The following is a 26358-nucleotide window of genomic DNA, read 5'->3' as shown; positions in this document are numbered from 1 at the left end:
TTGAAATAATTATTAAACAAGCCTTTGACAGCCCCTGGTGTGATGTTTTTAAGACACAATGAATTTTAATCTTCTGCCTGGATTTCTTCCAGAATCCTAATAGGAGGCACTGTCATGTTTGTGTAAAGGAACCCCACTGAGAACAGCAAAGCATTTCACCAAATCCATCCTGAAATATTAATTTAAAGCCTCAGTTCATATGTTCCAATTAGTATTCAGTGAAACACGCAATATATATCATTGGAAAAAAAGTAACTTTTGATACATACATGGGAATATTTGTATTTAGTTAGTTTTCAAATGCAAGCATTTTCCAAAAGGTAGAAATTTAATAAAGTAACTTCTAATGCTGATTTTTTTTGTGCTTGCTTGTTGTACTTTAAAGTGGGAAGCAAATCATTTGGGAAGAATAGTTTTTAGTCCTACAGAGTTTGTCAAAGTTTGTTTAAAACCTGGTTAGAATGCATTGTCCTTTTAGAACGCTACAGAAACACATCTTGTATGCTGCATGTTCAAATCTCTTAGCTATGATAACCTTGGCTTTGAAATTAAGCTCCTACATCTAGCTCCATGGGGTTTACATTTAAATACAGCATGGTGGCACTTGCAAGAAAGCTTGGAAATTTAGAATGAATACGTTACTGACCAATCTTGATTTCTTGCAAGATCTCATTTTCAACACTCACACAGGCACACTTTTTTACTTATTCAGGCTATTTCTTACCAACTAGGTGGAAGAAAAAGCAAAGTTTGATGGTATTTTTGAAAGCCTTTTGCCAGTAAATGGTTTACTTTCAGGAGACAAAGTAAAACCAGTACTGATGAATTCAAAGCTACCTCTTGATATCCTAGGAAGGGTAAGTACACTGTTTAGATTTAGCTATTCTCTATTTATCTTCTCATAGTTGCAGTGTTAAATATTTAAATGTAACTTATCAACATAGATCAGGGTTTGGCTGAGATTTTACGTCGAGTGCCTACTATAAAGCAAGAACATTATTAAGTGGCTCTGAAGTCTTCCACTTAGAAATAAGAATAATAGTAGTAATTTGAGCCCTAGAGTAGATTGGCTTAATTATCTCTGTATTCATTTTAAGAGCTGGAAATTTTGATTTTGGTTGTCTAAAAACAAGAAAGATCTCTCCTAAACCATAATTGCTTTTATAACATTATATTCCACTGTTTTGCCATTTTTCCAAATAAAAGTTATTAGACATACTATTAAATTTATCCACTGTTTGTACAAGAGAACACTTTAAAACAGTTTATTGTAGCTGTCAAATTGTCAAGTTTTGTTTTTGTTTTTTTTTCCTGAGATTTGAGTGCATCCATTGCATATTTGCAAGGGAAGCAGACCTTAAAGTATTTTTCTGCTTCCATTTAAAATTTGTGTTCTTTAATGTTTCGCATATTGATATGACTGTGAATGAATACATTCCATGTAAGAGCCGTATCTGCTTTTATATACTTTAATTTCTTCAGGAAGAACTGCCTTTCTCTGTATTATCTACAAAGTCTAAGTATGACTTGTTTTAATTCTGTACTTGAATATTGTGAAGTACTCAGTCTTGAAAGGTTTTGTGTTTTACATTGTTATTGTCACGGTGGAAATTCAGGAAAGTTTTTCCTATTCCAGAAGAGTTTGCAGACAAGATAGGGGACTGAGGAAATGGGCAAAGGACTAGTCACCTAGTTTCAATTTGTACCAGAGTCCAGTGATAAAGCTGGGAGTAGAGTTCGGATGATTGATTGAGCCTCAGTCTTAGCATTCTGTCCACTCTACCAGACTGTCTCCAAGTCATAGTCGTGATTAAACAGTGCTAGCTGATGGCTGAGTATCCTAAATCTCCTGCAAGTTTCATTGACTGTACTCGACCTAATAATGAACTAAAATTAATAGATGCTTAAATTCTCTCCTATAGAAAATTCTGAGGGATGGACATTTTTTTTTTTACTAAAAATGAAAACTAGAAATTTAGGAATGGAATGTAAATTAGAAATGTATTGACCTTTCTAAAATATTTTAACTTTCTTTTAAGACAGATTTGGACAATCTGCTAGCCCACATGCTCTGGACAATTCTGATAGCCACCTCTGGATGTTTCTAGTCAGCTTGATGGCTCCTTAATTGCAACACAGAAAGATGAAAAACCTGCCTGTGTTGCATCCAGAATTTGTTAGAGCCAGCGTTGATTCATATTGCCAGAAAACTAATCCGGTCTGTTTCGTCAGAGAATGTATAGCTAGGTCTGATATAACTAATATGATCTTCACAAAATTCAGTTAGGAGTCTTTAGAGAGCATGCTTAATATAATGGTGATGAACATAAAAAGCATCAACTTGTTCTCTAAATCATTGTTTTTATCATAATTGCTGTAGGTCTGGGATCTCAGTGATATTGATAAAGATGGTCACCTGGACAAGGACGAATTTGCTGTGGTAGGTTGCTTTAAATTCTCAATTCACAGTGTGTCTGCTTAAATCACTCAGCTTTTTCTCAAGAGCTTTGCAGCTTTCTGTGCCACAGTTGACTGTTCTAATCTAAATTGTTCACATGGAGCTATTAAATGATCTTTCTCAAATCCATCTTCTGACTCTTGCCTGTGTCATCAAGATTAAACTTTTTGGAATTACATTCAAAATTATCTGCTCTGGTTTACATCTCTAATCTTACTGTCTTTGTTTTACTGATATATAAATGACTGATACTGGAAAATCTTGTTGCTTTTTCTTCTAATTGTTAATGGTATCTGACCTTTTTGCCTTTGCAGGCAATGCATTTGGTTTATAGAGCTCTTGAGAAAGAGCCAGTTCCTTCACTATTACCCCCTTCTCTCATACCACCTTCTAAAAGAAAGAAGACACCTGTCTTTCCTGGTGCAGTTCCTGTTCTCCCTGCAAGTCCTCCACCAAAAGACAGCCTCCGTTCTACCCCATCGCATGGTAGTGTCAACAGTCTGAACAGCACAGGGAGTTTGTCTCCCAAGCACAGCATCAAACAAGCACAGGTACAAATCTTTTTTTCTTTTTTTGTATCAGTAAACTGCAGGAAAAAATAAAACTGCTTTTTGATTTCTGCCTCATGTGAGCACTTTCCTGAAAATGTGTTTGTTCTTGGGTGATTTGGGTGGAGGGAATGAAATGAGAATGGTAAGACTTGGAAGAATAGCAGGTGAATTTTAGTCAGAGTGACCATGAGGTAGCAAATCTTACAGCAAATTTTCACTTTTCATATAAAGTGAAACCATAGAAAGGTTTTATTCATGTATCTGCTTTAATATCAAAGAAATCATTAATCTACCTTCTAAAGCTCCTGTGTTATTAGCATGAAGACTTAGTATGCCTAGTTGGGTCCGTATCTCCAAAGAATGCTTTTCAACTGATGAATAGCTGTTTATCACTATTTATAATTCAGATAAAAAGTATTAATCTAAAACATTCATGGGAAAAGGGGAAATACCTATTTATCAATGAGATTTGATTGTGCAAGATGTTCAGCACATCCAGCTCTGAACAATGTTGCCTGTACTCACTGTCTTGATAAAGACTGTTTATCTTCTTTTGAAATATAAAACTTTGTTTTACAGCCCTCTGTGAACTGGGTAGTACCAATGTCTGAAAAAGTGCGATACGATGAAATTTTCTTAAAAACAGACACAGACATGGATGGTTTTGTGAGTGGCCAAGAAGTAAAGGACATATTTATGCATTCAGGTCTGTCTCAGAATCTCCTAGCACATATATGGTAAGAATTCCTTAGTAGCTGTATTTTTGTAACTTGCTGATCTGGAAAGTCAGATTATCCAGCCAGAATAGTGATCCTAACATAAAAAACCAAAACAAAACAAAAATTCCCTAGAGCTCTTTTACTTGTCCTGTTGCGATACTTTGATTGTGGGCTATAAGGGAGAAAGAAATACTCACTTTGCTTTTCTGGGAGTGAGGCATAGGTCAGTCTGTGAATTGTGATTGTTTTTTGAAGTTCTAGTGCTCTAAATATTTTCTCAGAGTAACACTGTTCTATTCAGTTAAATACATCTAATAAAATACTGCTCTGTTTATGGAACTCTTTCACTAGAATAAGCAAGCTCTGATGAGGCTGAATCAAAAGAAAATTACATGTATATGTCATATTTCAGGCTGCTTGGTAGTGGAGAAATAAGCTTTTCTTGTTTATAAGTATGATCTATTTTTTACCAGGGCCTTGGCAGACACAAGACAGATGGGAAAGCTAAGCAAAGATCAGTTTGCACTAGCAATGTATCTCATTCAACAGAAGGTCAGTAAAGGGATTGATCCTCCACAAGTGTTGTCCCCAGATATGATCCCTCCCACAGAGAGGAACACTCCCATACAGGTAAGTTACTGATTATTTGTAGATAATACTGAACTGATGTGCTCTGAAAGTAGTGGGCTTTGAGTATTGATTTTGCAAATTTTTTCTTGTAATATTATGGTAAAGAATTGCCAATTTATTTTTTTTTTAGCTCTTCTTACAAAATTCTTTAATAGTTGAAAATATACATAATTTTTTAACAAAACGTGAAGAAAAAATGCAGTAGAATATTGCATAAATAAAGGAATAATAACACTGAGAAAAGTCTAGTATGAAAAATACTCCTTTATCATACAGAAGGTTCTATTTAACTTCAGGGAACTGTTAAAAGCAACTATTGAAAGCTGGTTTAGTAGCCTGTGCCTGACTGTGATCAGTACCAAATTCCTCCCGTGAAAATGTACAATTTTTTAATGGCTAAAGGAAGAGTGATGACTTCCTAGTTTCTCGGAGTTGGTGGTGGATTCATCCCCTGTTAGTGTGACAGTCCATAGTCCTGTATTCATTACTGTTAATACCATTTTACTGGAGTGTCTGATTTTTGGCCGAACTCTGCTTTGTTCCTTTCCTCAATAGTGTGTTAATTTCTGAAACTTAAACACATAAGTACTTCTATCATGCCAATACATTTGTCCTTTCTGTAAATTACACAGTATTTTCCTTTCCTTTTTTGACTTTCACTAACCAGAAAGCTTTTGAGCCTCTCAGTGTATTTTAATTGCTGCTATTGCTCTGGTCCTTTTAAGGTTTTTCCTATATCCTTTTTCTATAGACTCTGTCAGGTTACTTGACCCCTGTAGGAACTGAGATCTCAGCACTAACAGAAATGCGTCGTGTGAGTAATTGTAACGTCCAAAAGAATGCAAATTCGCTTATGTATGCTGCTTGTAACTTTAAAAAAGTTTTTATTTCTACATATTGTCTCTTTGCTCTTGTGTTCAGTGACACTTGCTCTTGGCATGATGATAATGTCACAGTAGCGTGAAGTTACCAGCATTGGCTGTTGACCTGGTGATACTGCTCCTTCAATGATTTGGGATGCATTGGTCTGTCGAGAAGTTCTTTGACAGGCAACACAATGTTGGCATGTTAAAGTTACTCACGTACTAATTCTCTGAAGCTGTGGGCAATAAATATACTTTGGTGCAAGAGCTTTAAGCTTCCCATTGTTTTCCATTCATTGTATTTATTTTTTTTTCCATCTACAGTGGTTTTAGGTGAATAGAACATGAAATAAACTGTATGCTACTGTGAACATACCGGATTAATTTTCTGTTAATGTGGAACAATGAACTGTGTTATCCTAACCAATGCAGCAGCTCATTTTCACTTATTTCATAATCATATTAGGTAACACCTTATTATGATCCTGTACAGCGTACAGGGGTCTCAACAAATCTATATCTGGTCTGAAAATAGAAAAGTGATATCGGAAGCTTTTGATTTGCTGGCTTGAAAAATTAGCCGGGGTTGTTGTAGTTATTTATGATTAATTAATGGCATATTAGCAAAAGACATGCTCAAAAAATGTCACATTTTACTATGCTATCTGTTTGCAGTTTGTTGGTTGGGTTCTTCAGTTTTTTTAATATTGAATAAAGCCAAACTTTCTGTGGTTACCACAGCAATCTCAAAGTGAGCAAAGCAAGCAAACTGTACTTTCTTCTTTTTAAAATGCTGTTTAAAAATGGTAGGTCTCCTGATTCGTCATACTAGCAGTGAGTTCAGTGTTGCAGTTTTTGCTCAGTTGCAATGATTATTTTTTTTTCAAAGAACTAGCAATCCTTTTTATAATAATGACAAAATTTTGTACCAAATGCTGAGATCCTTTCTTAATAACTTATAATAACAATTTTCTTATCTAAAAGGGATACCCTCTGCATCTTCCCTGTTCTACACCTGAATGGCTGTAGAAATGATCTGCAGGAAATTGGTATAATTACAGAAATTGGCGTTAATTTGTGGCGGGGCTCAAGAAGACTGAAGTTACAATCTGATTTCATTAAGTTCCCTGGAAGCTTTGCTGTCAACTGTAGCAGAGCTGGGTTTTGAATTTTAATTTTACTGTTGCCTGCAGTTTATTTGTTGACATTGTGCATGTCCTTTAACAGCTGTGTATTTTGACTATCCCATTTGTTAAATGGGCACAGAGAAAATTCTCCTGTCTCACAGATAGAATTGTGTGGCGTGCTCAGTGGTTGTTGCATAATAATTTGATGCCTCCCATAGACTTTTGGAAATGCATATAATGAGGATTGTGTCCCACCTTTGTCCTCAGTCTTTGTAAAGGAAGATCTTCTGTTACAACTTGGCATTTTAATAGACAATTTCATTCTTAACAGGATAGTTCAAGTTCTGTTGGATCAGGAGAATTTACAGGGGTGAAGGAACTGGATGATATTAGTCAAGAAATTGCACAGCTGCAGAGGTAATAATTGTGGACTATTAACAAAATCCTGGAGTAGGAGAATCAAGTATATAGTAGTGCTGCATCTGTTACTTTTGTTTTCTTTTAGTCAGTTTATCTTTACTTGTCACTGCAGTTGGTGGCCAATCTCCCACTGATACCCTACAGTTAGCGAATTATGGATTCTACCAGGTGACTTTGGAAGATTGGTTATGGCACAGATAGTATTTTTCAAAGAATAATTGATATGTATACACCTTTACTCCCTTAAAGAATATATCAGAATATGGGCTGGCATTTTGGCTATGTGGTGTTTCCAGATTAATATTTAATTGATTTTTGTGTGTCTGCGTGTGTGTGTTGTATTATTTAACTAATCATGAACACACGTGCTTGTTTATCTTGCAGAGAAAAATACTCACTAGAGCAGGACATTAGGGAAAAGGAAGAATCAATCAGACAGAAAACCAATGAAGTTCAGGTAAAAACTCTATTTATTAGTTTTCATTTTAAACTAGAATAATTTATGTGGAATTAAGTATTCTTTCTTCTGTCTTTCCTTATGTTACTTCTGGGCAAGTCTTTCCTCCTTTCACAGGATTTTCCTCTAACTTACAGAAAGATCTTTGTTTTTCCTGTTCTCCATCAGAAATATTTTCTTCTGATGCTGGTTAAGATAAATAGAAGATGATACATGAACAGTTTGAAATGTCTTTTTTGTTAATGCTTGACTAATACTGTAATTTAGGAAATCATTGTTCAAAGAGTATTGGTTTTGATAATTAGGATAGCTCAGTTACATGTGCTCTGTGTCACAGTCTCTTTCCATCTTGCGGGCACTAATTTGTTTCCTGATGTCTCATACAAGAACAAAACATACGCATGCGAGGAATAGCCTATATGACATAGAAAATCTTCTGGATTTAGCTAGCCTGTTTGTCTGTGGTTGATCATTCCTATAAGATAACAGCTAGATGTAAGTTACAAACTGTGGAATTTTTCTCAGGAACTGCAAAATGATTTAGACAGGGAGACAAGTAACTTGCAAGAGCTAGAAGCTCAGAAACAAGATGCCCAAGACCGCCTGGATGAAATGGACCAGCAGAAAGCCAAACTGAAAGATATGTTGAATGACGTAAGGCAGAAATGCCAGGAAGAAACACAGGTGGTGAGTATACATTAATTCTGGACATGCTCGAGAGTATTGTGTCTTTTTTTGAAGGAAATTCTGTTTATTTAATGAGCAAGTTTGCTTTGTTTATTCATTTTTACCATAAATAGCCATTTCCACACAAATACATAGGTCCAATAAAGAATTTTGCTAACCTAAATACCTTTCATAATGGTCATAAATGGAGGGTTGAACCAGATAATCTCCAGAGGTCCTTTCTACATAAATTGTTATTGTTCTGTGAATATATGAAACATTTATTCAACCTAATAGGGTAATTGATTGAGAAGCATTATTCCTGACCCAGGAGACAGTCCATGGGCAGCGGTGCATATTTTGATCACTGCAAACCTCGTCAGTATTCTGAGTTAAAAGTGAGTTTTCAGGGGGATACAATTGCCAGTGTAGGTAGGACGTTATCTTAATGTAGAAACTTAGTGTATAAGGTCATGTAAGAAAGTGTATAAGGTGAGTCATATGCAACTGTGTAATTTTAACTCTTACCAGAGTTAAAAAATCATGATACTTGATAAATGTTTCAATGGAAAAGGAGCCAAGTTCTGAAAACTACAAGGTAACTATCTAAGAAATACCTTTTAATCACCTAATTAGTATGGTATTCTTGTCATTTAAAATATTAATATTTCTTGGGTTTATTGAATGTGCTTTTATCAAGGATTTTGTGTAACTTAATAAGAACCATGCAGTTCTTCATGCTAAGTTTTTGTTACTTTCCTTAGCAGTTGATAGGTTGCTTTACAACTTTCTATTATTTATTATACATTCATAATTTATTAAGTTACATTTATTTCAAATTCCACTCTGATCTTTGTAACATTTTGTTTCAGATTTCATCACTAAAAATGCAGATTCAATCTCAGGAATCAGATTTAAAATCACAGGAAGATGACCTTAATAGAGCAAAAGCAGAGCTGAATCGCCTCCAGCAAGAAGAGACTCAGCTAGAGCAGAGTATCCAGGCTGGAAAAGTGCAGCTTGAAACAATAATCAAATCTCTAAAATCAACACAGGAAGAAATAAACCAGGTATTCACTGTAGTTTATACAACTTCTTTTTGGCTTCTTGAAAGACTGAGTGTTGAACATCACCTAGAAAGATGAGAAGGAAGAGAAGAAAAAAGTACTGGTTCATGAAATAAGCCTCCTTGACTGGTGCTTAGTAGGTTAATTCCCAGTTTGAGTCAGGAAGATTTCAACTCGGGGGCGGGGGGGAATGCAACTCTGTGGCAACCATATTTAACGAGAATGTGAGAATGACAGTGTTACTGAATGCCTAACATACTAAAGCATTCTTCACTGCTTAGGCAAGAAGTAAACTTTCTCAACTTCAAGAGAGTCATCAAGAAGTCAATAAGAGTGTAGAAGAATATAACGAAGCTCTCAATGGGATTCACGGTGGTAGTCTGACGAATTTAGCAGACATAAGTGAAGGCCTTGGGCAGACAGAAAGAAGCAATTACGGAGCTATGGTAAGAAAAAAATTACTGTTCTTTAGTGTATTTTACAATGATTAGGTTTGTAACTTGCACCTAATCTGAAATTGTTAAGATGTTTGTTTAGTTGGCTTTTGGTTTGTTAGCAAATACCATGATCCCTGCAAGGTGGCAATCTTCAGTGCAAGGCAAAGGTTTTAATGCTCATCGAAACATAGACTTTTAAGCTTTGGGTTAGATCTTGTGTTAGGATTTTGTGCCTGTGTAACCCTAAGGGAACGGATATGTAAGCAAACTGTAATTATGTAAACAAAAAGAAAAGGTCATGTTGCCCCTTGATTTGTAACCTGGCACATCTTAAGCCTCAGGAAATAGGTAAGATTTTATTTTTCAATTCAGCTGGTTTGGTTTCTTGCAAGTTCTCCGTTTTACCAAGGTGAAACCTTCTCTTGCTGTAAACTTCCCTTTAATGATGTACTACTTCCTTATTTCCAAAAGAACCTAATCAAATTTCTCCTTTACAATGAGCTATGTTTATTATGTATTTCAGTAAAAAACATGTTCCCTTCCCAAAATACATAGATAGTTCTCTTCTGCTGAAACAATTCCAGTATTATTTAACTAATTTATTATGTTTTCTTTTAATCAGTGTTTTTCCCAATCCATAAGATCCCTCAGGTTCTTAAAGATTTTTCCAGTCAATTTCTTTTGGGTATCGTTGGTTTGGATATTTAAGAAATCACAAGATTTTTCATTTTTAAGCCTATTTCTTCGCTTTAAATACAGAAGTTGCATACTTGCTTGATTCTACTTGCACGTCTACTTGGTGCTTCCTTATTACGGTAACATACTTTCCAGAACCTTTGTAAGCACAGTATTTACTATAGGTTTAGTATGAAGTTAAATATATATCGTGTATAGCATATCAATAAGTATTCAGCAGACATGCTGCCTTTATGCCCTGCTTTACACTTTCTCTGTAAAAAACAAAATGCTCGAAAGAAGAAAATTGTAGATTAAAAACAACAATGTATTGCGAGACATGGCCTGAAAACACTTTAGTGTTTAGTTTCTGTGCTTGCATGGCCTGCATAAACTTTATGTTTAACTTCCACTGGAAACTGCCAGATATTTCTCTTCTTTCCAAAACCTGAGAATCACTTACTGGAAAAAAAACTCCAGTATATGTTCATAGCAAATTTTTTAAACCATTGTGTCCATTTCCTATTTCTTAATTCTTCCTCTTCCTCCTCTCCCCACCTCCCTCCCTGCTGTTCTGAGAAGTATTAATTAATGACTTCTTTGTTTGCATCTTGTAAAGGGATGAAAGAAATCCCGTATCTTTCTACTGTTGGGGGCAGTGTAAGCGGGTAGTTGTTACTAGATGTTGCTGACGTTAGAGTTGAATGGCTTTGTCTGTCAATGGAGCTCTGTGTACAGGTGCTGTTTGCGAATATGGCAACTGTGGCAGGGACTGGTTTCATCAAAGAGACCCAAACCAGACAAAAGACAGGGGTATGAGACGCCAACAAATGTGATGATGTTGTTTCATAATTTCAGTTTGCTACTTGTTCACACAGGGTTTTTTTGTAACTTGGCAAAGCTATACGTTGGCCTCCGCTGATAAACCTCTCTATCATCAAAGTGTTGGGGTGACACTCTTCCTGCCGTGTAGTGCTTTGTAATGTGAAATCAGTGCTTGGAGCTAGCTTTAAGCTCAAGAATGAGCCAACAAGAAGCAATCTTGAGTGTAACTACTCACTAGTAATTTCTTGGATTTGTAGTCCACAAATGATTTGTGGATCCTTTTTTTTTAAATAACTGTCTTACCTGAAGCTGAGCTGTGAAATAACTGGGAGAGAAGAATGTTTGGATAGCGTGGTGGTTGAGGGTTTTGTTTGGTTTTGTTATTTAAGTATTTGAGAAGTGAATATATTAATAGTAAAAGGTTAAACTGTTTCTCATGTTATCTGTATAGACTTTTGTGTAGCCTCAGGCTACATATTTCTTTCTACTTCTGCTTAGAAGCCACTTATTCAGAACGTTCTTTAGGAAGTAATTTTTAAGATCATTAAACAGAAACCAAGATACCGTAGAATTTCTGCTAAACGGGTAACTGAGCATTTTAATCGTGGTAAGTTGCTGTAATGTTTCTCCTCTTAATTTTTAGGATGATCCATTTAAGAATAAAGCCTTGATGTTTAACAATAATACACAAGAATTGCATACAGACCCATTCCAGTCAGAAGATCCTTTCAAATCTGATCCATTTAAGGGAGCAGACCCTTTCAAAGGCAGTAAGTGAACAGCAGCTTACCTGAGACCTTGAAGACCAATTGTTGAGTAAATGATATTTTCACAAAACTTTTATCATCTTGCTAAATAGTGGATAAAACAAATGATCTTTCTATTCTGCATAGGTGACCCATTCCAGCATGATCCTTTTGCAGAACAACCACCTGCTCCAGCAGGTAATAGCCCTTTTGATGACAGGGCAGATATGATATAAACAATTTGTAGCCAGACTCAAAGATTTCCAAGGTTTCCCTGGCTTCGGATTTTTTGATTTGCATGTGGGAACTTAGAAACCTGACAGGGTGTGCATTCAGGATCAAGATGTTAGTAGCATGCATGTAACTCTTTATTAACTCCATAACCTTAATATAAACATGTACTTGTCCAACCTTAGTAAATACCTGGAAGTTTTATCAGATTTACCAAATCACTTTTTGCTTTTATAAGAAAAATTACATCAGTGAGTATGATGTCAAATATAGAATGGTTCATTATGGACACACTAGGTTCTATTTACCTTTTCATACTTCTCCTAGATCCATTTGGAGGTGATCCGTTTAAGGAAAGTGACCCATTTCGTAGTTCTGCCCCTGAAGATTTCTTCAAGAAACAGGTGAAGAGTGACCCATTTACCTCAGATCCATTCACAAAACCCCCCACTTTACCCTCAAAGGTCAGTAATTTTTAAATCTATACATAACAGATTTCTTTACTATTTACAAGCTTATTGTCTGAAAGCTAAAAGGAACAAAATATCACTAAATACTTTTCTCCTAACCAATGAAATATGATTCATTTTCTTAAAATTAAGTATGGATTGTTAAGGCAAGCAGCAGTTTGTTCTTTCCAGTTCCATGATAATGATGTGTATTCAACCTGAAGATGCAGTTAGGTGGATTTTATTTTTTTTTCCTCTGTTGGGAGTTGCAACCCACCAGCACCTGCTCATTCACACCATTACCTCCATTCCATCGATGTTTCTATTTGTGCAGTCACATAGTGAATCGGATCGAGGAACTGATCTGGCTAAAGGATTACTGATCCACCAACAGACAATAGAGCCAACACAGTGGAAGGACTGCACAGAACACGTTTGTCAAATGTATAGTCACAGTTCTTAAGCTGTCCTTATGTGTATGTGTGTGGTTGTTTTGGGGGTGGGTATGGATTTTTTGTTTTGTTTTTTTAATTAATCCTTTCCCTCACCCTTATGGCATTCATTGACTATTGCCACCCAAGTGTTAGAACAGTATCCCAGTAACAGTCAGTGGGAGGTTAGTTTGTCTTGCAATATAGGTTTGTACTTAGATAACACCAGACTTTTCAAAGTGAAGAGCAACTGCAAACACCATCTGTTTACAAAGAAGCGATATACAGAGTCTCTGAATTAATAATAATGTAAATGCCTGACCTGAATATTCAGTCTCTGTTGCTTAAAGACTGAACGCTTCTGGGTGTCATTTCTTATTTTGCCCTGGTAACTAATATTGCTTGTATTTCAGTGTGATACACTTATCACTTGAATGTGTTTCACTTGTAGGTACTTGGTGTTTTGTTCAAGGCTATCGATAGCAAAATGCACTAATAATGCGAATTTCATATAATCAGTCAATTTTATCCTACTATATGTCCACTGAACAGAGCGGTCTGAAATTGGAAATAATTTGTCTTAAAGCAAGAGATTTTGATATGCATAAATGCACAGTACAGCAGAACAATAATTATCTACATCTGTTCTTATTTAGCCTGACCCTTTTGAAAGCAGTGATCCTTTTACATCTTCCAGTATCTCTTCAAAAGGTCCAGGTAAGATGAAAAAAATTTTCTCATGAAGATGAATAAGGAGGTATCTCTTTATGAAAGAAGAATCAAATGTAAAAGTTGAGAATAAAGTGTCTTGTGAACTGTTGGCAAATATCATTGTGGTCCTAGTTTGGATTGTGAAGGTTAAATCTTCACGTACACTATATACTTCACTTTTTTCTTTTCTCCTCCCCCCGGATGTCCTCCAAACAACTGGTAGAAAATCTGTTGTTTTATGGAATTATCTTTTAACATCTCATGCCAGGTCAAAACGCAAGTGTTTTTTAATCACTTGCCTAGTTTTGTACTTCATGGGCACCAAGCTTTCTTCATATTCTTAAGTATTATTTTAAATAACGTCCCCCCCTGTCCCCCCGTATCTATTTCAGATCCATTTGGAACACTGGATCCATTTGGAAGCAGTGCTTTCAGTAGTGGTGAGGGATTTGCAGACTTCAGTCAGATGTCAAAGGTAAAGGTTACAAGGAAACCAACTGTTCTTTTGAAAATGTATGTACAGACACTTTTTTAAAGGTGTGATATGATTGTAACTTTTCAGCTGACAGCCCACTTTTGTTAATTTTTTTTCCGATCAACCTCACCAGTAACTTAGCAAAGCATTTTCCATCCATCTCAGATATGGCAGTCTTTGGTGGTAGATTCAACAGGGATAAATGAACTTTTCACAAACATTTTCAGATACCAGAGGAGCAAAAGAAATAATTTCTAGTTTTTACTTGTAAGAAAACATAGTTGTTCCAGATATTAATGTATTTCAGTGTCCAACCTTCCTCTAAGTCCTGAAGTCTGCTTCTTGGATACTTCAACTCTCATAGTATCCTGACTTAAGCTTCTCCATGAGTACAGGGAACTAGAGGAAGGTGGAAGACGTGGTGTGCTGACATTTCATAGCTCTTAACAGAATTGCTCTTTACTTGGTTTCTTGGTATAAACTGAGTATATAGGGTATTTCAGACAGCACTAAGTCCTTACCTCATCACCTGGACCAGTCATAGTCTGCTGTTATCTTGGAGTTTGGAATTTACAGTTGACATGAGCCACCCAACTTTTTGCACTTAACCCTTGAACGTTGTAGAGTAAATGTTAACTAGAAAATAGATTATCAGATCATTTTGACTAATTAAACTTCTTGGGGGGGTGTGTCTAACTCTTCTTACTTTTTTTTTGTGGGGATTTTAGCTCTCCACTAGGTGGCAACAGTCTTTACAAATATTGGTGGCTCGAGATAGAACTTGCAGTGAAGGTCCAACTGCGAGCTTTAGCTTTGCCTACAAAATCCCTCTGTCTTCATTTCAGGATGATAAATTTCCCTACATGGCATAATTTTTGTGTCTTTTTTAATCAATAGGAGAGTCCTTCACAAGAGCCAGATGAATGTAGGAAATAGTAAAAAACATGGTTTTGGAATTTTCCCTGAGCTTTTAAAAAAAACCAAAACAAATAGCTGTTTGTAACTTAAGAAAAGCTTGGGGATAAGCTATCCATTCTGCATTCCACCATGTTTTTCCAGTTTCTATCATGGTTCTGTTTATCAGAGTGAAGGTCGGACTGTAGTGTGACTGTTCATTGCCAAATAGTAAAAAGTAGAGTTTTACTTCCTTTTATGTTTCTCATCAGCTTTTTGCTAGAACTAAATGTTCTAGAAGTACTTAAGTGATTAAGATCATAAGTACTTTTGAATGTTAATGAAATCCTAGCACCTCTGTCAGTGGGCGTTAGCCTCTTACACCATTGACATAATTTGGTAAATCTGTCCTCATTTTTTTTAAGTTAATGCTTTTACTTGAGTTAACTTGTAGCTTTCATGAAACAACAGATACTCTACAATGAGCTTACATTCTTTTTGTCTTTTTTTCTCATGTAGTCAGTAGCTTCAGACCCCTTTGCCTCCTCTTTTGGAGGGATGGGATTCTCAGATGACCCTTTCAAAAGCAAATCAGACACACCAGCGTTACCACCGAAGAAAAATGTCCCTCCACGGCCAAAGCCACCCAGTGGTAAGGAGGTTTTCTTTTTTTAATAGCCAGTTGCCCCAATTTTCTGTATATTATTGGACATAGAAGACTGTCAACTTGTCCTTATCTCATTATCTTATATCACAACCATGGAAAAAGGTATGAGATTAGCAGTAAATTGACAGAAATTGTCAGTAAACCAGACTGGAACTCTTCAGACTGGAAAACAGATGATTAGGGAGTGGTAGGACAGATCTGTAAAATCACTTGTGGCAGGGAAAAATGGGGGAAAAAAATTTCTGTCTTTTCCAAGCAGGCAACAAATGAGATTAGTAAATGCTAGCTTTAGGATTTTTTTTTTTTTTTGCCAGAGAATATAGTGAATGCAAAAACATTTAAAAGGGCTTAAAAAAACAACTAGATGAATCTTAGAAGAAAAATCCAACAAGGGCAACAGGGTCTACCAAAAGCCAAAATACCCTCTCTGACTCTTGTATTGCTGAATGTTTGCAAGGTAGTCTTGAAGCATGGCTGGATCTTTACCTTGTTTTGATGTTCTTCCTCAAGTATCTGCTGCTAGATACTAACAAGAACAGGGTACAGGGCTAGATGGACCTGTCCTGATGTGTCCGGATCTATCATTCTTGCATTCATGCATTGCTGCATTAATTAAATATAAACTACTTTCTGAATGTACAGCTTGTTCCTTCTTCAAGTCCATTATGTATGGAAATTCTTAGAAATGTATGAGTCTTCTTAATTGAAAATAAGATCTCTTTTAATGGAGATTCAACTTGTTCGCCCTCCCTAGAGTTGATTTTCAAAATATTCAGATACCAGCGAAACTGTTTTAAGAACTAAAGCCACGTAGAGCTGTTAGTTTCAAGTCTCCTTTTAGCTACAGTGGTATAATTCAGTTAATACTAGCAGTGAACATTTAGTTGGCTCAAAAAAAAAGCTGGAATCTGCTTACGAATAGGCACATAATTTTGCATTAAACATGTGGATCAACATCTAGTATTCTCAGGTATCCACTGACACTGTTAAGAAGCATAATACAAAGAAAACAGATCTATTATTAATATCTCCTTGTCTAAATATGTGGATTGTCTACCTTTGTGCTGTTGCATTTTGGAGCAAAGCATGCACCCTGCTCCCATCCTGTTTATAACAGGTATTGTTGATTTGGCTGGTTTTGCAAACCAGTTATGCTAAAACTAGCTCCTTATGTAACATGAAAAGTGATTTCCACTACTAGGGTATACTGAAGATGTCATTAACTATCCCATAGATTATCCAAGGTTTGGAAAATATTATCTAATAGAGTAGACTTATGAGCAGGCCATTGCTGCAGCATTTGTTTGTTCCTATTACTGTGATTCTATTGCTCAAGAGATGATGATGCACACTAAAACCCTGAAACCAAATTAGGAGGTTCTGTGTAGGTGAGTATTGATGAAAATTTGTCAGGATTGTGGAAGAGTTCTTGAAGCGGTCTGTTCCATCCATGCTTTATGTAAATATTTTCTACTATTGGGGTACTAGAGAGCCTTTAGTAATTAAAAAAACCCATAATATGTAAATGTTGAAAAATATCAACTAATAGGACACAAATGAATAAAAGTAGAAATAGAAAAGCTGGAGGTAATCTTACTTGCCATTGTGAGTGATGTTATTTTTCTTTCCTTATTCGGTTTTCAAGGAAAGTATGTAAGTGGCCATCTTTTTAAGAAATGTCTACATAAAATAATCTGGTGTTTAAAGGGCCTATATAAAGTTGAATGAGTCAAAAAATTACTAAATACACCTATATTACCTCTTTCATGTGGTTTCTTTCTATTTCTTGTTCGAAACATGATTCTTCCTAGCAAATACAGTATAAAAGTAAGCAGCAAAGATGAGAAATACATGCCATAGGATTGACTCACCTATATGGGTTTGTTTGGGCTTTTTTGATTTATGTCTCTTCATTCCCTCTTTTGTACATGCTGAGGAATTTTGGAGAACATTTAGCTTTAATAATTTGTTTTGATTTTAGACGTGCACTCAGCCTCTAATCAGTCTTTTAAAAAATTTGTTTAAATGTGTACCTTCCCCTCTTCTTGGGAGACACAATATTTGTAAGGTTCCACTGCTCTACCAAAAGCAAATGTTGTTATGATAAAATAGACTAAGGAGGAAACAAAGCAGGGGGTTTTTTTTAAAGCAAATGAGCCTCATGTGCTTATGCAGTTATACTCCTCCCTTCCTTCCACAACTAAAGCAATCTTCAGTGGTTACTTAAAGCATGAGAAATTATATAGTAATATACTGTGATTCTAGCAAGAGATACAGGCGTACAAGTGTGTGTTAGAAATGGGAACACTGCTCAGAAAACAAACAACAGACAAGAAACTTCCGTTGTTTCTTACCTTTCTCATTGGTCTATTTAATTAAAAAACAAGTAGGTGATAAAGATCTTGCTGAAGGATGAATAAATGCTAGTTATTACCAGACAAATCTGTAGTTTGCCTTTCTGTTCCCAGTTCATAGTCTTTTTAGTAAAACTGTTCTTTCTGTTGGGAGGGATTTTTAATATTGACAAGCACTTGTATGGTTTGTTTGCATTTTGTTAGGCAGGTGCAGTGAAGATCTAATATAAAGCTTGACTTGTCCTCTACTTGACACTCTACAGTCAAGTAGAAAATACTAGTAAATATTTTTGCAGGGCATTGAAAGCTATCTGATTTCCCAAGTAGTTGTTGATAGGGGAAACTAGCAAAATCCACCAGGGACTGTTCCCGATTCAGGGCTTTTCTATATGCAAAGGTTTTTAGGGGTTACGTGACATGCAAGCATTGTCTGATGGATCCATCGAGGTATTGCAGGGTGTCCTGGACAAATCATGGTGTGGCCAAAGCATGCCGTAGTTCCCTTCTTGCCCACCTTGTCTAGGTTTTGTCCAGATGAATGTGGAATTGGGCATCAGGTCTCACTTCTTCACAAAGACAAAGGCAGAGCAAACCTTTGGAACGGAGCACAAGACCAGGGAAGCACTTCTGACATAGCCTCTGTTTGCCATTTAGTGAAGGTCAGATCAAAAGGCCTTCAGATGCATCTGGAAAAAAACCTGGAAAAGGAACGTGTAGTTCACATTAGCTGCTCTCGTGTGAAGGCTCTGGAAGACAGTTTTCGTACCATGCTTAAGGGAGCTTCTCTGCTACTGCCGGCTTTGTCAGTACCAGGGTTGCAGTGGGTAATCGTCGTCTGGCCTTATAAATCCTGACCTGTTTGCTGGCTGCTTGTAAAGTGAAGATTGATTGGTTGTTTTGGTTGGTTGGTTTTCAGTGGTGTTTGGTTTGGGTTTTTTTCCCCAGAGCTTGGACATTGAGAAGCAGCTATGATCTACTGACTGTATTAGCAGATACTTCAGTTCAAAGCTGCCTGTGGTTGTTACTATCTGGCAAGGATAGGCGCTTACTGTGTGGCATGGATTAGACACCCTTGAGATCTGTATCTTTCTCTTCTCGAAAACTAAGGTTAAGAGAGGGGGTGACAATCATGAGATTATTTCCTTAAAGTTGTATCTTAGGCTGAATCTCAGGCTTATGCTTGTTCTGTTCTTCATAAATTATTTTTCTTCTTTCTCCTTTTTGAACCAGTGTCTTATAAGATCTTTTAGATGTTACAGAACCTTAAACTGATCTCTGCCTGCTCCAAGAGAAATTTCATGTTTGTTTTTCTGATTCAATGCTTTGTTTTGTTTTTTTCAATGTCATTATTTAAAGGCAAAATGCAGAATCTTTAAAGAGAATTGGAGGAAGGCTAATAAATCAGTGAATAAAATAGAGAATGACAAGAAGAAGGTGTTTCAGAAGAAGCAAGCCTGGATACCAGTGTACATCAAAGCTCCAACATATCTGTTACATGCCAAGATTTGAAAAATCAGCCTCTCTGTCCCTTACCTGATGTAAGATTCTCGTTTTAGGTTGAGGAAGATCAGCTAAGAAAAAGCCCTTTAGCTCTTGTGACTAGACTGCTGTAATAAAAATCCCCAAGGGAGTATGTGCATGTTCTTTCTCTTCATGAAGGTCCTAATGGACATTAGGTTTCATACAGCTCTCCTGGGATTTGGTTGAAGTAATTTGATGTTCACTAGGTGGTACTGGAGAACTTGAAGCTTTCTTTGTAAAGAAATGGAAGGTTTTCTATATTTATTGATGCTATAGCTTGAATAATGCTCAGAAAGCACCACAAAATAATCCAGATATAAACAAGCCTGTGCTTTGCATAATGGGCTGTGATAAACGGAAAACAAGACAGTATTAATTACTTATATTAACAAAATTAATAGTAGTGTATATTGACATACTAAAGCAAAGGTGCCCTGTGACAGGGATCTGAATTCCAGTGGAAATTATTTTCTCAAGTGGTCCTAAAACATAGCTAAGTTTTTTGTAGATGTATAAGTACATTTTATTTTCTGTCATAGAGGATTACCTGTAGTGTTTAGCACTACTGAACTTCTGGTTGCTTTATATTTCTTACAGTAGTTTTTGGGTTTTGTAGGACTTTTGTGTAATTAAGAATGAAAAAGTCTGAAAGAGCTGATCCACTGAAACCTGTCAGTTAAAATGGTTCTTGTAGGTTCTCACAGATCAATAATTATGTTTTCTGCCATGAGCTGCAGATTGAAATCAGTCAGAGTTCACCGCTAACTAGTTTCTAGGTAAAAGTTGTTGATTACAAAAAGAGAGAAACAGATTTTTTTCCTCTTTTTTCTTTTTTTTTCTTTTTTTTCTTTTTTTTTTTTAAAGTGCAGGAAGTTGCTGTGTGGGTGTCAGTGATTGGGTTGTAAGTAAAATTCAATGCTCTAGTGCTTTGATCGTGGGACCTACTGCTTTTGCCCCACCCTTACCACTTCCTTTAAATGCAGCACCATGCATTCCACATTGCGGTTATAACAGTACTGTTAACCAGTGATATTAGTGGAAGAACCTTCACCACTAACCAGTGTGTAACCTTCAACCTCTTCTAAATTTTTATTGCTTGCTTATAGTGGTTTTGACCTTTTTAACCTTGAAAGAATGTAAAAGTCCTAAAAACCCAGGAAGAAAACGTACTTTCCAGTTGCAGTGTGCTTTCTTCTTGCAATGATTGTTTAATAAAACCAATTATTTTTATCACTAGCTTTTTTTTAGCCTGTGTAAATGTTATAATTTTTATTAAATGTATTGTATGTTAGTGACTAATAGAGGTGGTGAGTATTGTATTAATAGTGAATTTCTTCGATGCTAATGTGCTTTTAAAAATTCAGTTTTTCTTTGGGATGCCAATACATAAATAGCAGAAAGATATCGTGTAACTTGGAATTCAAAGGACTATGTATTGAATTCATCCTGTGTAAGAAAGAAATGAGTGGGTTTATTTAGCTGCTATTTGAAATACAGGTAGTAAAATAAATTATATTGGGAAATACAATTAAACTAAAAGAGGGTAGATTTAGATTAGATGTTAGAAAGAAATTCTTCCCTGTGAGGGTGGTGGGGCTCTGGGTGACCTGGGCTAGTGGAGGGTGTCCCTGCCCGTGGCAGAGGAGTTGGAACTAGATGGACTTTGAGGTCCCTTCCAACCCAAACCAGTCTGGGATTCTATGATTCTATAAATTATTATTCCAGACTGCACACAGTGAGTTTGTCGAAGAACTTTGGCTTTGGTTTTTTTTATCCATTTATTCTCTGTAGCTCTGATGTATGATGGCAACTGAATTTATAAATTGGCATTTCAGAGGTTAGTGGTTAACACCTCTGTCTTTGAGTTAAGGACTTCGATTCTGTTCTCACGTTGTTTTTATGACTGGTAGTGGTTCTAAATGTCAAAATATTGGAAAAAGTATTGAGAAGACAGAACAGGGGCCTAACCGGCCTGCCCTTGAATTAGGAAGTATGATTCTAATCCCTCAGAGGTGCCTGGCTTGTGGAGGCCCAGAAAACCTCAGTGTGAGCACAAAGGTTTACACAGTTTTTAATATATGTGACTAGAAATTATTACCAAATAACACTAACTATGTTATTGATAATAAATTTAACCAGCCAAGGTGTTAGGGTTCAGTGCTTTTACCAAATCACAAATCACCAAACTGCTAGGTATATTTTGCCATCCCACCAAATGAAGTCAGAAAAGGCCCCTGCTGACTTAAGCAAACTCTGACTGAGTCCTACTTTTTTCATCTTGCCAGTTGACAGATAAAGAGAAATTTTATGTGAACCTGTCGGTGGCTTAAAAAAAATGAAAAGAGGTCAGGGCTTTAAGATCTATTAAAAATCTATTAAGATCTTCTGGATCTTAATAGTTTATTGAGCTAATCTGAAAGCTCTTTTAGCTGAGATGCATGTTGTAATCCATCATTTACAGAAATAATAATTCCTAGTTTTGGGCCAGGATGCTTTACCCTTTTCTCACAAGTGTGGTTGCTGGAGAAGGTTATTGTGAGCCCCAAAGAAGCTAGAAATGCAAGAAAAATTAACAGCCAACTCATAGAGCAGCTTTTCATTCTGTTCATATGGTGCATGGACCTTGGAAGGTCAATTTAAGATAGATTTGCCCACTAAGTGCTCATGATTAAGAATCTGTACTGAAAGAAAATATTCAGAAGGCAATTTGACTTTAGAGCTTTAGTGAGCGGATACCCAGATGGGGTATGCACACATGTTCCAGGCTTACCTGGACCAGGATTGTCTAACTGGAAACTTTTGAGCTAGATTCACTCTCTGGGATGTCTTTTGCACCCCTTGAGCCATTTTATATGCCTCTTACTACTACTGCACATAATCAGATGCTTAATGCTGTCAGCCAGCACTATGTTGCACGAATCAGAAGGGCAGTGCAAGCAGCTCACGGAAAGGCGATGTTTGTACAGCCCTGTTCTGCTGCTGTCTTCCTTTGTATTTGATGCTTCCTCCTCCTTTATGTCAACGACAAATATAGTTCTTTTTCGTATGTGTCACTTCTCTAAATATAAGGCATTTTATGTTTTTACTGTTTTTACCATTTTAGACCTATTTTTCATCTATAAAGCAGTACAAGAGCACTATCAGTTCACATTGACCTCATATTGACAGCTTTCAGTGAGAAACAAGAGCATAGATCTTTGCTTCTTTTTGAGTTGGACATATACATGTGTTTCAGTAGTGTTTGTTTGCCTATGCTGTGTCTTCAATGTCTCAATTAGATGAAAATTAAGACTTCACAGTTTGTTCAGTATCTTGCTTGAAAAAAACATGCAAACCAAAGCCTGAATGCTTTGTTGTGTGCATTTACTGATTTCCTTTCTCAAAAGAAAATGATGTCTTATGAATCCTTAGTGTTTAAACACATCACGTTTTTGTGGCCATTCTATTTGACCTGCACCACGTATAATATCCCCAGGATATGAATTTGCATAGAAATTTGCTCTCTGTGTTTAGTGAGATGATGTTAAGAAGAAATAAGCCATGTTAGGTATAATAGAATGTAATCAGGAGTTAGGAACAAAAGAAAGAATTGTGTTAATCTGAAAAAAATGTAAAATAATTCCCTTGCATTTATTTGCACGGGCATACTCAAGTTGTGGGGATCAATCATTTGGTCTAGAGGACAGTATAGAATTCTGTTCTTTATTCATTGCGTGATCAGAGGCGTACAGGAGTGTTATGTTTTTCTGAGTGGTACCACACACCTGTTTCCTTAGAGCTGCTTGAGTACACGAGGTTATTCACAAGTAGCACAGTGCCTGTTTACCTTTATTATATTTTTTCCTCATCTGCAGCCGAGAGTGAAAAATTCAGCTTCAAAGTTTGTGACTGACAGGAAAACTTTTTTTTTTTCATGCCTTCTAGAAGACCTGACAGTTACATTAGAACTCGGGCATCCCTTGTTGTGTAGGATAAATGACTCATGGGTGGAGCACCTGCCCAGCCACAAACTAAAAATTCCATTCACGCTTTGATTCTGTTGTTTATGCTGATCTCTCACAATAAAGATATTTCAGTACCAATTGTTGAAAGAGGTTAATCAGAATCCGTTTCAGAACAGATTCTTAGGCTGAATCTGTAATGATTTCTCTAACCTCACCTTTCAAGAAGTTTGTAGTTTTGAGAATATTTCTCTTAAGCTAAAGTTTTCAGAGTTACGGGCTAGCTCAAGTTGCAAATTTTGCAAATACTAAGCAAAAACAGTTTCGAGGGTTTTTTGCATAGGAAAAATTCTTCCTTCTGATACTCAAAATATATATTGTGATTTTGTGCAAAGAACTTTCAAATTCAACTGTTTGGTGATAAATACAGTGCAGAAATAGCCCCTGTTGAGGACGAATACCTTTCAGTATTCTGTAGAAAATTGGTTTTAATTTAACTAACCTTCAAGCACATTTTGAAAACCAGTAAATTTTTTTTCTCTAAGTTCCTAAAGTTCACAGTTTATGAAAGTCTTACTCTGCATCAGTGGAAGAGCTGGATAATTTAAGTGTGGTGAAAAACATGCTGAGTAAGTTAGGAATGGTACATAAATTTGGTAAAGTGCCGAGAGAAGGATGTACTGGGAGGCACCTTACGTGGTGCACAGTCTCCGAGGTTTTCTAGAGTAACACTTCCTCTGGCATATAAAAGATGTGAGAGGTAGGAACCCTGGTATTATATGTTCAAGTATGATCGCAGGTATGGGCTTGCCTTACACTATCACTACTTATCACTATCCTACCTAGCACAGTTCTGAATTGTTAAAGCATATTTTTCACCTTAGAAAGTTTCCTGGAAAGGAGCACTTGTTTAGTGAAAGTTTAAAGTTGTGTCATCTCACCTCTGCCCTGTTTGCCTGTGAGCATGCATAATCCACATGCAAACACGTTGCTTCTCATAATTCCATAAGATACTCTTCTAAGCAGAAAGTTAGAACTCGTTGAAACATAGAATATAGAGAAAACTATAAAAGTTCCACTTCGTTGTTTCATTGTCAATATCTTGTAATTCAGTAAGACAAATTCTGTAAGTGGATCCTACCAGTGAGATTATATTTGCCTTGAACTATAGATCTCAACCCTGAAGTTTGCTGTGGGGTATGAAATTAGATAAACCCTTGGTATGGGTGGAGTTCACTACAAGTTAACAGCATTTGCTGTGGTAAACCATTTTGTTCATCATCTCTTTTTGCTGAAGTGAGTCCTCGGTGTGGTTTGGGTGCACCACTTGGGTAACTGCTGAAACTGCTGTGGTTTCAGAATAGGACCTGTTTTGCTTTTTTCTGAACTTTTTTCCCCTGAAACTATTAGCAGAAAAATCAAATAAGTAAGGGTTGCAACTGTTTGCTTGCACTTTTGTACTGCCATACCTCAAAAACAATGAGCAGTATCATGTTAAAATGCAGTATTTTTTTAATCCCCAGTGAATATAAGTTTAATGCAATCTCAGTTACTACTAAGAGTGTATTTTGCAATATTACAATTTTACCAGTGTCCTTCAGTTCAGTTGGTGACTTTTCAGTGTGGTTTGGGTATTTTTGCTTTGCCTTATAGAAATACTGTACCCACGTTCTTGAGATACTAAACACAGGAATACAAAAACCTTCTTGTACTTCAATATGCACTTGCTGCACTGGGAGATTCACACTTGGTGTAAGCCAGCAAGGATGTCAGAAAGATAATTCTGTGGCGTTATTACTAATTGGTGGCCAACAAATGAGTAAATTTCAACATTTAACTGAACCAGACAAACTTCTGCCAGGCCTCAAAACCATGTTTGCTGAGTGTGGCAGGATAAAACAAACTATAAGCAATGTACAAAGTGTAGGAAAGAGGGCTCGTTGAGGACTCTCTTGTGAGTGCCAGGATTGGCTCTGCCCTTAAAATTGCTCTGCAAAAAATAAACCTGATTTTGTAAGGGTTTCCCTCTTTTGCTTTTTCTTCAAAGTAACAAAATTAAAGCCCTCTTCTATTCTTTAACTGAAAAAAATCTGAGGAAAATGGCACTCAGTAAAATAAAAATTTGCAATATTATTAGCGGTAACTCTAGTATTCACGGTGGCATTTCCTCTACAGCAAAGTTATTCTTTGTGATCTGTTGTGAAGATGAAGCATGAGAAACCCTGATGCTCTTTGTGTACGTTCTGAAACCACTAGGGGCTTCGTGCAAAAATTAAACAGGCCACCTAGAAAAAAACCAGGTTTGCTGAGCAAATACGTTGCAAACCCTGTGCTTGTACTAACAGTCACCAACTCCACAAAGAGGTTTCGGCAACAGAAGGTTTAACCTAAGAAAAGGGCAGCTTAAAATGGATCATTTTTGCCTCTATCAATCAAAATTGGTTTGTGGTAGTATAGGGTGAAGGATACTCGGGGGGGATTTGCTTGCTAGTAACTGGCAATAGAGGAAGGAGGTAATAAAATGTAGAGGGCTTATGTTTTGCCTTGACCTTAAGTTAGAAATGAAGATACTTTATTCTCTTTATAATTTAATTTAAAATAAGTTGCTCTTTTATCTGGAGAATTATATACAAAATGCTGAGTTGCTCATCTCTTACCAGGTTTACATAGTTCCCTAACACTGCGTAGCTGTGACTGAAGGTGGGATCTCCTAAAGGCCATGGCGATGAGCGGGGCATAAATGCAGCAGTCCGTTTCAGAGAAGAAACCATGGCCTCTGTTGATAGGAAAGGCAGTTTGAAACTGGGGTGCAGGAGGGTCCATGCTTGTGGGGAGAGCAAATGCCGCTGGTATGTCCTGTGTATTTTGTTACTTCCTTCCATGAAGGACAAATCACTAGTCTGATCTGCCTGTCTTTAGAAGTCTCACATGTGGTTGATGATAGCATGGGGATCCGTATGTCCTCACCACATCTGTTAACCAGGATTGAGCACGTACTAAACCATGAAAAATAGTACTGGAGTGAACTTTGAGATCTCGTTTG

At 36.5% G+C, this 26358-nt stretch overlaps 1 protein-coding gene across 14 annotated transcripts in view; it reads left to right on the top strand.

Moving 5' to 3' along the window:
• The window catches only part of EPS15L1 (epidermal growth factor receptor pathway substrate 15 like 1), a 48103-nt gene that overhangs the window by 9573 nt on the left and 12172 nt on the right, over window positions 1–26358 (top strand). For 4 of the 14 annotated variants that reach the window (XM_075736388.1, XM_075736395.1, XM_075736387.1 and 1 more), the window contains exons 7-23: window positions 732–857; window positions 2381–2440; window positions 2773–3009; window positions 3589–3746; window positions 4202–4358; window positions 5110–5172; window positions 6680–6765; window positions 7153–7225; window positions 7751–7912; window positions 8764–8961; window positions 9240–9404; window positions 11539–11665; window positions 11789–11839; window positions 12200–12336; window positions 13409–13469; window positions 13856–13938; window positions 15352–15484. In XM_075736388.1, the coding sequence (XP_075592503.1) occupies window positions 732–857; window positions 2381–2440; window positions 2773–3009; window positions 3589–3746; window positions 4202–4358; window positions 5110–5172; window positions 6680–6765; window positions 7153–7225; window positions 7751–7912; window positions 8764–8961; window positions 9240–9404; window positions 11539–11665; window positions 11789–11839; window positions 12200–12336; window positions 13409–13469; window positions 13856–13938; window positions 15352–15484 (2077 nt within the window). Of the gene's footprint in view, window positions 1–712; window positions 858–2380; window positions 2441–2772; window positions 3010–3588; window positions 3747–4201; window positions 4359–5109; window positions 5173–6679; window positions 6766–7152; window positions 7226–7750; window positions 7913–8763; window positions 8962–9239; window positions 9405–11538; window positions 11666–11788; window positions 11840–12199; window positions 12337–12655; window positions 12766–13408; window positions 13470–13855; window positions 13939–15351; window positions 15485–26358 lie in introns of all 14 variants that reach the window. The other 10 variants (XR_012832550.1, XR_012832549.1, XM_075736392.1 and 7 more) reach the window with 8 other exon arrangements.

This window comes from Balearica regulorum, chromosome 26 (genome assembly GCF_011004875.1).
Source record: "Balearica regulorum gibbericeps isolate bBalReg1 chromosome 26, bBalReg1.pri, whole genome shotgun sequence".
NCBI classification, from domain to species: domain Eukaryota; kingdom Metazoa; phylum Chordata; class Aves; order Gruiformes; family Gruidae; genus Balearica; species Balearica regulorum.
This window is presented reverse-complemented; position numbering and strand designations above follow the sequence as displayed.